At 35.9% G+C, this 11,567-nt stretch overlaps 1 protein-coding gene across 1 annotated transcript in view; it reads left to right on the top strand.

Annotated features, from left to right (window-relative positions):
• Positions 1-986: 986 nt before the first annotated feature.
• The window catches only part of LOC106469820 (hypoxia-inducible factor 1-alpha-like), a 61,641-nt gene continuing 51,060 nt past the window's right edge, over positions 987-11,567 (top strand). Inside the window, exons 1-2 of the mRNA XM_022399308.1 lie at positions 987-991; positions 2,948-3,132. Coding sequence (XP_022255016.1) covers positions 987-991; positions 2,948-3,132 — 190 coding nt within the window. The remainder of the gene's footprint in view (positions 992-2,947; positions 3,133-11,567) is intronic.

The following is an 11,567-nucleotide window of genomic DNA, read 5'->3' on the forward strand; positions in this document are numbered from 1 at the left end:
GAAGACTTCCTGGCACCAGTGGTACTGCTAGTAATGGTCCTTCTACTTCCAGCATCTCTCTTCAACCTTGAATAAATGTAGCTCTGCATGCACAAACTAAGGAACATACAGAAAGCTTCTTAAAACAGCTTACTTGCTTGCTGTGGATGGCAGCCTTTTTTAGCATTTAGAACTTTAGTTGAAGTGCAAAAACAGAATGTAGTACAACTGATTTCCAATTTTGGTAATGCCAATAGAGTGAAAGAATTTATTAATGTTATTGCAGAAGCCAGGGGTGAAATTTTCAAAACAAAAGTAGAGGTACTCAGCTGGGTGAAGTGGACCTGTTTTTCAAAAAAAAAACGTGTAAACATAACAGTACCGCCTTAAAAAATAAGCTCCGGCACTCAGTATCGGTGTAAACTGGCAGAATTTCACCCATGGCAGAAGCCATTCCTGAGAAAATATAATGGTTTTATGTTCAGCAATAGCTTTCATAGAGCTTAGTGATGGAAGTCAGGCAAGAAAAACTGGCTGTGAAAAAAGAATTGATTTTCATTAGAACAGTCAAGCAAAGGACATTAATAGCTTTGGTTATGCAGATGCAAGTAATCTAAAGAGGAGCATTGATGATGTATTCAGAGGTGGTGGAAAAGTTTGAATTCTAGTAAAGAAATGCACTTTACTTACCTGCTGGTTTCAGCTACAGCTGATGGAGCATTTGTTAATACTGGCATTTACAATGGTTTGCTAACAAAACTGAAAAATGGCAATCACCTTTGTGTTCTAGGCATTCTCTGCATTTTCCATAGAGTTGAACTGGTGTGGAAAGATAGTATATTTAAATCATTTGCTGAAGTGAAATACTTCATGACAACTATATATTACTTATTCAAATGATCTGGAAAGTTCAAAAGACACTTTGAGACAACTTCCCAATGCATTTGATGTGCAGCATTTTAATTTTCCCAAAGTGCATGATGCAAGATTTGTTGCACACATAAGATATGGAGTAAATAATATACTGAGTAGGTGGGTAATTCTTGCTCAAGCAGTAAAGAATTCCTTTGCCAGTGGCAAAGAGAGAGTAGTATCAGCTAAATTTCATGGACTATTAAAAAAGAGATGAAAGACTACTTTTCTGTCAAAATGTTGTTTGTTCAGCAAAGTTGTGTATCCAGTATGAAAAAGAAAACATTTTATGCTATCAGATACTGCCTATGGTAGAAAAAGCAAAGGATGACTTATAGGAACTCAAGAAAGAAACTTCAAGTACATGGTAGGATAATCTTTTTAAAAAGTTCAAACTTGAACTGGAAATGAAATCAGATTTCTGGCATCTTAAGAGCACTTTGCTTAAAGTAGAGCACCATAAAAAGAAAACAGGAAATACACTACTGTCAATGTCAACAACAGTCTGATGGACAATGTAGACTGTGCTGAGAAAACTGAAGACAAACTGAAAATTATAGTCATTCCAAGTGTACAAGGCTTGTCTTAAATCAAGATTCTCCTCATTTGAGAGTGAACTTTATGAAAGTATGTTTTGGATAAACCCAGCAAACTGAGATACCACCACCAGAGAAACTGAGTGTTTAAATTTACTTGCAGAGCATTTTTATGGGACATTAAAAATTAACAATTTTGATAAAACTAATATAAGCTCAGAATGGAAAGAATTCAAGAAAATGGTTAAGTACTATATAATTGGAGTCAAAGCTAAGGATCTTTGTGAGTGTCTGTGCTTCTATACAGAAGGAAGGAATTTAAGAATGTTTGTATGCTGGTGGAAATAGTGCTCTGCATAAGGCCTAGTAATAATATCATTCAGGCAGGGTTTAGTCACCTTACCCAGATATTCACTGACCAAAGCCTTAGTTTAAAACATGTAACACAGTGGAGAACCTTCTGTTGATTAAAACAAATAGTTTTCTATGTACAAAGGAAAAAAAAGGAACACATATTAGAAGCAAGTTTGTGACTTAATTTTTTGAACAAATAGTGAAACTGATATTTTATTTCCTAGTAAAAACATAAATAAATATCATTTTACTCTTGTCTGTATGTTACAAAAGAGTAATTATCGTATGGTTATAGTGATGATGTTATGTGCCAGACTTTAAGGAGATTATAACATTATAATTTTTCCAATTTTACTGGATATAAAAATTTTAGTGATTGGTACTTTGATTATTCATCAAATTAATATACTAGGACATGTTTGTGTTTTTTTCCTTTACTTTGCCCTTGAAAAAGGACTACAGGTTCACTTAATAGAAAAACAGTACAATTCAGTCAATACAGATTATCTTTATTCTCCAGTAATGTTAACAAAGAATAGAGATATAGCATCAACTCATTAACAGCCTCTGTGTACTGTTTGGCAGGAGCTGTTACAGCCCTTGTACATCTTTCAAACATCAGGGCATGTTATTTAGGTGTTATAAAATTTGATCAAGTTACAGATGTTGGGCTATAGCTGTGCTAAAAAACAAGATTACTTCAGATAATATTGGACAGGGAGGGGGTAATTTTTGTGTTCTTGAACAGTAGTTTTCATTGCCAAACTTGCTCATATATATGTTATTTGTTTTCAGTCTTAAGTGTGTCTGCAGAAATATGAAAATCCAATATTATGCCCATTGGAGCAAGTGAATTAAACTGAACATATTAAATCCCTGATCATTTGATTGCTTTTCTGTTGCCTTGGTTATAGAATAACAAACTTTTAATCTTTCCAAGTACATTACCTTGTAAGATAAGGGATTGCTTGCCTTACTTGTCAGATTCTTGCTTTTAAAATTGATACCAGTTCTAATTGTTACTGGTTTTTTGATACCTTTTGCTCACTTCAAGATCTGAAGTATGGATGTTACAAGCATATGTACATTTATGTACATTTTAACTATAATGCTTTGATTTTTTTCATGTAATCTTTTCAACAGTGTTATTTAAATTCTTCTTTCAGAAACTCTGAGAAACGAAAAGAAAAGTCCCGTGATGCTGCCCGTAGTCGACGAAGTAAAGAAACTGAAATTTACTCTCTGCTTGCAAGTCAATTACCTTTTGCTTGCTCACAGTTAGATAAAGCTTCACTCATGAGGTTAACCATCAGCTACTTGAGAATCAGACAACTCCTTAACCCTGTCGCAGGTATTAACTTTAGAAAAATATTCAAATATGCTCTAAGAAAAAAAATTTTTTGCATGTATGAACTGAACAATAAGATTAAACATCCTTAATATAAAATCCTCACTTAACATTTTATTTAATTACATCTGTGTTGTATCATTTAAATCAATTGTCAGGTATGTTAAGAATTGTTCAAATCAAAAGGCAGATGTTTTTGCAGAAAAATAAAAAGATAGGATATGTTTTAACCCTAATTTGTGACATTATGATTGTGGTGTTTTCTTAAAATGTGGTATAAAATGGTTTTAAAAGTTTTGTTATTACAGTATAAAGAAAGAAAGTTTTATCTTGTTTGAATTTCTTTTTACAGTTTAAATTATATTGTCACTATTTAGTGATAAAGGTCAACTGCTAGTTACATTGTAATTACACCTTCTTACATACATCTTGCATAGTAATATTAGTTTGGTCTTAATTAGGTAGTATGTAAAGGTACTTTGACAAATAAAAAAAAAAAGATACTCTCTTGGAAGCCTAATCCTGTAAATGGGTCAGATATAAAAACGTTTTCTTTGAAAAGAGGAAAATAATTTTGCTTTTCTTTATTGCTAGTGTTGTTGTTGGAGAAAATAGCAAATATTCAACCTCAAATCATATTTTAGATTAAAATTTCTGAATTTTTGTTATTCGGATTGGCTTGAAAGACGGAAAAAAGTTTTTTATGTAATAAAAGTTGTTTCATTCATTGTTTTGTTTTTAGTTTTATGGTTTTAGTAAATTTTTTTCAGTAAAATATATTTTGCTTGGTGCTATCACAGAATGATAGTATGTTATTGTAAACTATATTTTTAATATTGTAATTTCTATGTTAGCTCAAGGGTACATGATGGTAAGATATGCCTAAAATGCTTGGAAAATTATATGTTCAAGTCAAATTGTTATTGTAAATACAAAAGTAGGTTATAAATACAAAATAGTTGTGAAGTGTTTAAAGTTGTTTTAAGATAGAGAGTTGAATCAGTCATTGTGTTTTCCTGAAGTATTTGGACTTGTGTTAACTATTGCACTTGTTGAGTTATTCTGTATAAGAAACTTGATTTTAATCCTTGTATTGTTAAAAATGTTTGAATGTCATTTGTAATATAGGCCTACAACTGTCCAAGTTTGTAGAAATGTTAAAGGAAGAAATAAATTAATTTATGATAGGTGGATTGGATGTTGAATTATCTTCACCAGATGATTTAAAAGAACCTGCCAGTGAAAGAACAACAATACACATACTGCTATATCAGTTTCTCAAACTTGAACTTCAGAAGAATAAGGATCTCACTTATAATAAAAGATATTGGTATCTGGTAAAACTAAAGGAGGAAATAGCAAATTTCCGTCATGATTAAATATTCTTTATAAGGCCAAATAAAAAATATCAGTATGGTTCCAGTTACTTGACCAACCCTAAGAAATTCATGCTGACTTAAACATTTTATTGTTCCTTTCAAAATAAAATATAATATGCAGACCCATGGTTCTAATAGGACAGGATTTAAAACTAAATAAATCACATAGCAAAATGAGAATAGGTACATTAAATTCAGTTGTTGTTACCTTTGTTTCTAGTGTGTAATACTTTAAAATCATTATTCTTCACTACCAGATGTTTTTAAATGTGTTCCTTTTTCAACTCGTCTCGCAAAAGTGGGAAGAATGGTTGATGCTTTTGAGTTTCACCCCCTCTGATATAAAGCATTACAAAGATGACAATGACAATTGCAAAAGCAATTTAAAACGATCTTATATCTGAACAATATGTATACACAGGTATATGAAGCATTCAACAGCTACAAATATTTTATGAAAACTCTAAACATTTTTACTGAATATTATCTCAGAAAGCCAGATTGTCCATTCCACTTTGCAGCTGTTACACATGCTGTTGAATGCTGAAACCTATAATAATTTGAGAGGTGTTTGCTATTACTGACATTTCCTCCTCCCTGTGTAGAACATGGTGAAAAAATGGCGAGGTTAAAGCCTCAAATGGTAAAGTTTGTTTTATTAATTTGCTGTCCATGCTACTTTGTGTATATTCATAGGTTGTGCAATTTTAAGTTACCAGTGTCATCTTGTTATATTAACAAAGAAAAGTAACTTATATCATTTTATTTATCTACCACTTTATTATTTACAGGTAAAGAAGAAACTTCAAAAAAGAAAGTAAATGTAGAGATGGCTAATATCAATCCTTCAAAAACAATGATGCAAACAAGATAGCACAGGCACACAGTGTAGTAGAATGTTAACAGACAAAAATAGGATAAATTAAACTCAACTTTGATTGAATAGTTATATATATTGCTATATGTTAATTCTTGCCTGTGCTGTTATTTAGAGATGATGCAAATGCCATCCCTACTGTCTTGTTTGCATTGTTTTTGAAGGATTGATATTAGCCATCCCTACATTTATTTCCTTTTTTAAAAAGTTTTTCCTTACTTGTTTATTTGTTCTTTTTAATGCAGTGTTTCAATAGACATAGGAAGGTTGTATTTATAACCCAGTTATAAATGTAATGAGGTTCCCACTGTAATATTTATTGTTTATCTAGTATTGGCTGGTAATTCCTGGTTCACCCTGTACTTATGCTTTTAAAGGAAACACCAAATTTTTGTAAAAAAAGCTAACTTCAAGGGGCAATTCAAGCATTTTGCTTTTTTTACAGACATTCCCGGAACTTGTGACTCAGTCGTTACATAGATATTGTTATAAAAGGAAAGACTGTATAGTATTGTAAAGTTCTGATGACTTGTTGAAATACCATTTCAGTGAACAAGTCGAGCCATTCCTTCATAGGCAGTGCTGCTGCCTGTCTGATATTCTTTGTACACTTGACTTATTCCATTTGATTTAAGAACCAATTTCATTTGATAAATAAATACACGGAATACTGTCTGTATAATTGCTAAATACTAGTGTATTGACCTAAATTAAAATATAATGTTCCATTATATAATAATATATAATATTATGGATTTTTGCTTGATAATATATTTTTCCTACTGACCTGCCATACTTTGAAAATTGGCCTAATATTGATTTGTCTTAAATAATCAGTTCCTTCTTCTTTAGTTTTCTTGTTTTTGGAGTTTTATAAAATGTTAATATCTTTTATTAATAGTGAGATCCTGATTCTTCTTCTCCCCTCTGGTGGGTCAGGGGAATGTTTATGGATTTATAGTGCAAAATATTGAGGTTCTATGGTGGACAGAGTGCAGATAGCCAATTGTGTAACTTTGCACTATTAAAACAAAAACAGCATTGTTATTCATCTTAAGTTAAGACTATATTATTGAACATCTTTTTCTATTATAATTGTAGTTATTCAAGTTAAACAAGGTCCTTCTTGTCGATGTATGTGTATTATTAACAAACAAAAAACATGAAGCAGTAAAAATCAAAATGTGTGTATGTGCTTTATGCCATAGCAGTTATTTGACTCTTATGCTTATTTGTAGCTTTTTTGTATGTTCTTATAAAATGTATTCTGAAACATTATTACCTCAGTTCACACTACAGTTATTACTCGACAGCTACGATTTCCTTCTTTTTCCCATCTAAGAATTGGTCTGATTTTTTCTTGCTTGCTCCAGTTTTTTACTCCCCAATTAATTGCCTTTGGTGATATCTGTCTTCTGACACTCTCCATCTGTGTCAAAGCACCCTCTATCCTGGTACTGTTTATTGTTTGTTTTCGAATTTCGCGCAAAGCTACACGAGGGCTATCTGCGCTAGCCATCCCTAATTTAGCAGTGTAAGACTAGAGGGAAGGCAGCTAGTCATCACCACCCACCGCCAACTCTTGGGCTACTCTTTTACCAACGAATGGTGGGATTGATCGTCACATTATAATGCCCCCATGGCTGAAAGGGCGAGCATGTTTGGTGGGATGGGGATTCGAACCCGCGAGTCGAGTGCCCTAACCACCTGGCCATGCTGGGCCGGTACTGTTTATAAATGCCTCATTCAATAATATTATCACTTTTTCTCGAAAAAGCATTCACTAATTGGTTTCTCTGTACTACAACCATTGGAGATACTTTGAGCATTGTTCATGTTACCTAGTAGATTTTCATTTAAAAAATAAAAGAAACACTTTTTTTTTTCATTTGGCGATCCAATATATGACATGAATTCCCGGACTACTGTTTCTGGCACGGAGGCAAATCAGGTCTCTCCTATCCCACCTCTGATATCTAGCATTTCTCAACAGTCAAGAGTGGTGTGGGAGTCACTTTCAGTTGAGGCTGTCTGTGACCTTATTCGTAATGAAATGGGGACATATATTCGGTCTGGTGGTGTTTCTTCAGGGGGCTCTGAGGCTGCATTTGTGGGCAGTCTTGGACATTCTGGAGAGAATTTAGGTTCCCTTTTTTCCAGCACCTTCCTTTATACTGCCGGCTTCTCAGGAGGCCAAATTGGGATCAACTGCCTCCAGCTCCTTTTTTTTTCACTTGGTAAATCGAGTATGTGTTGTTTGAGTCTTTCCCTTGTTGCTTTTGAGTCTGCACCTTCCTTGATGGTGGAAAGGTGTCCCTCCATCCCCTGATATTGTGGTTCATGCAGAGAGGTTTAGTACTCATTTATGTTAATGGGATGGCTATGCCTTGTATGCAATGTTTGTCAGAAGAACATGCATTAGCTTACCACTACTAGGTGGACACATATTTAGACTCTCAAAGAATAGACCCACTCCTGGAAATTTGGGGTTCCAGAATAAAGTCTGTGGTCACTTTTCTAGGTTTCGTCTGATCCTAACTACAGTGCTTAGATAGTTATCATCTCTCCAACTTTTGTTGGAAGCCTCTCAGCGATCACTACATCAATTTGATGACGAGTTGGGATTAATGTTAGCATTTACCTTAGTTCAGTTGTCAGCTTCTCCACTTTCCCAAGTCTCTTGGCTGGTATGTTGTCGGGATTTGTGGGGTAGAGATATATTGTTGGAGGGCATTCGTCTACCGGCTGCTGCCCTTTGTGAATTATGTGAGACCCCTTTCTCTGACCCTTGATTTTTGCGAGCATTCCAGAGTCTTTGGAATAAAAGGTTGATATCAACCATATGCATTCATCATCTCTGTTGTTGTTGGCTTCTCAACTTCCCTTGGCTCCGACAGGAGGCCATAGTTCTGCCCCCTATTTGAGTGTCCAAAACCCCTGACATCAGCCCTCAGTCCATAGGTACCAAGAATATATTCCGTCCATATCCATGAGGTTCCTCTGCTCGGTTGGAATGCTGCCAGATGTGATGGTGCTACAGTATGCCTTTGGGGTCTGTTGGAGCTCGGCTCTGAGAATTTCTGTATGTGCAGAAATCCTTAACCACGGATCCATGGGTACTAAAGGCCCTTACATCAGGATTAGTCATTCATTTCACATCTTCATCACCATTACCTACCCAACCTGTAGTGTTTCTGCCTCCCCCAGATTCTTGGACTTCAGATCTTCATTCCAGGGCTATCAACTATTTTTTCAAGGGGCAGTGGAGAGAGTTCAGTTCACATCTTCATCACCATTATCCACCCAACCTCTAGCATTTCCACCTTCAGCAGATCTTTGGTCTTTGGAACATCATTCCAGGCCTATCAAATATTTGTTCATCAAGGAGTAGTGGAGAGAGTTGTCCCAGTTCTTCCAGGGTTTTATTCCAGTCTGTTTGTTGTGCCCAAGAAGACAGGAGATTGGCATCTGGTCATTAAACTTTCTCATCTACATTAGGTTCATGATGTAGTCATTCCTCACTGTGCATTGGTAATTTTTACCAGGACTGTGGATGACCAAGTTTGATGTTGCTGATGCCTATCTTCATGTTCCCATAACAGATTTGTTCTGTCACTATCTGCATTTTTTGTGCAAGAGTCAGTTGCTGCAGTTCATAGCTCTGCCCTTCAGACCAGCATCGGCACAATATGTGTTCTGCTGAATCGTACAAGCTTTTTCTCATCACCTCTTTTCTCTAGGTCTGTGCACACACCATTACATGGACAACTGGTTATTGCTGGCACCATCTCATCAGTTGGCAGAATGTCACACCTAAATTCTACTTTCAGAAGTAACCAAGGCAGGTTTTATTATCAGAGCCAAGAAATCTGTTCTTACTCCACCATCTGGGTATCTTTTTCATCACTTTTTCATATCTCATTTGGGCTTAGCTGACTCCCATCCAGCTCCATGCTATGGAACAGGCAGTTTGACTCTTACTCACCTCTCCATCTTCCACTGCACGGAAGGTTCTTCTTTTTGGAGGGATGTGGGTATCACTCGAATCTCACATTCCTTTGGGACAAGTGCAGATGTGATCCCTTCAGTGTTCTTGTGTTCTCTCCTTATTCAGGATCAACATCTTTGATCTCGAGTGGTGGTTAGATCGGAATAATACTATGATAGTTATTCCTCTAATCCAGAGATCCATCTCTTCATGTATGCCTCATTTCAGGGATGGGATGCATATCTCAACATTCAAGAATTCCAGGGCCTATGAATGGATGATGAGGCTTCCCTACACAGTATTTTTGAACTTCTTGCTATTCAAAGGGTGATGTTTCAAGGTCTGAACTTATTAAGGGGGAAAATCATCATACTAAACTTTGACAATTCCATGGTGGTGTCTTACGTTTCCCTGGTTTCCACTTCTGTAGTACCTTCAGATGTGCCCATCTCTTCCACTTCCTCTTTGGCCATTCCTATTGCAGCAGCCACGATCTGATATCATACACCCCGCCATCCTGAAGCTCAAGCTTCATGCATGGAGGTTATGTGGTTCTTCGCACTGCAAAACGATTTAACTTCTCAGGTTGTCATATGTCTGTCTCAGTCTTTGTATAGTCCCATAATGGACATTTATCAACAGAAATGGCACACATATCAAAAATGGTTTCTTGCGAGGAGGTTGAATCCACTTCATTTTTTGACCTGGCTCCTTTGACAAGGGTTTTGCATCTTCCACAATCACCTTGTATAAAGCTGCCTTATCATCTACCTTTTGATAATTGAGACAAAAATGATTTGAGTCCCCAGTGTTTTCTGACCTCCTCAAGTTGTTTCAGGTCCTTCATCCCAAACAACCGTTTCAGTTACCTAACTTGGATATTAAGGTGGTATTACATGCTCTTTCTCAACATTTGTTTGAGCCCTTAGCCTCATGTACCATGTATCACCTTTCTCTTAAGGTTTATTTTTTGTTGCTGCTGGCCTGCAGATGTTGCTGGTCAGAGTTGTTTGTGCTGCATGTGCACAGGGCACTTTATCATTTTACCTATGTCCTCCTATACCCGGACAAGTCCTTCTTACTTAAGACTCTGGCAGCCAGGGAAGGGGATAAATCCTTTTCACTGATTCATCTGACCAATATTTCTCACCTCTATGACCAATCAGATCCCAATTGTTTATGTTCAGGGAGGGCCTTGAAGTGTTACATTGTTCACACTAATGCCTTTAGAGGTGCTATAGACAATGACTTTTTATTCATTGGGATCTTTCAGTTTCCTGGGATTTATTGCCAGTTACTTTGTCAAGGTGGGTACAAAAATTCACCTATATCACTTATTCTGGGCTCTCTTTGGGGGTGAGGAGACTTCTGCGAGTCACATTTCATTGGATTCGTCACAATTCTATGTCCTTAATGGCCTGGTTGAATTGCCCACTGAAAGACATTGTGTGAGCTGGTATCTCCTTCAATACTTTTATCTCGCATTATTTGCATGATCTGGCAGTATCTTCATCTGAGGGTTTTCGACTGCCCCCTGTAGCTACCTTAACCATGTCCATTAGTTTATAAGGAGGTGTGAGTGTCTTCATTACTAATATTGTCTCTTCTTTACTTTCCCTTACCTCTTTTTCACAGGATCCTCCTCTTTGGCGAGTGTTGCCCAGGCAGGTGTGCTTTTATCAAACCAATTTCGCACTAGCAACCATTAACTCTCTCAACCCAGGCTCGGTCAATTTGACCGACCTCATAACCACTAAAAAAAATTTAAATAAATCTAAATTACTCATTTTTTCTTTCTAGAATGACTTCAGATTGTAACATGAAACTACATTCATTTATCCTAAGTAGCTCTAAGTTTGAAAGAGTATACATCTATTTATAATTACATTTTATTGTTTTATTGTCCTTTGAACCACATCTAACTACTAACCGTGCCATTATAAGTTGTAAATCATTTAGGAAACATGCAGCTCGTGTTACACTAATGAATTACATTACCCACGAGCTACTTTGAGCTGCTCACGTGTTTGCCTCATGAAACATTTTTATTTATCTATTTATGATTAAATTTTATTGCCTTTTGAACCGTTTCTAACTACTATCTGTGCCATTATAAGTTATAACTCACTTGGGGAATGTGCAGCTCATGTCACACTAACGAATTACATTACCCATGAGCTACTATGAGCTGCTC

The sequence above is a fragment of the Limulus polyphemus genome, unplaced genomic scaffold (assembly GCF_000517525.1).
Source record: "Limulus polyphemus unplaced genomic scaffold, Limulus_polyphemus-2.1.2 Scaffold99, whole genome shotgun sequence".
NCBI lineage: Eukaryota > Metazoa > Arthropoda > Merostomata > Xiphosura > Limulidae > Limulus > Limulus polyphemus.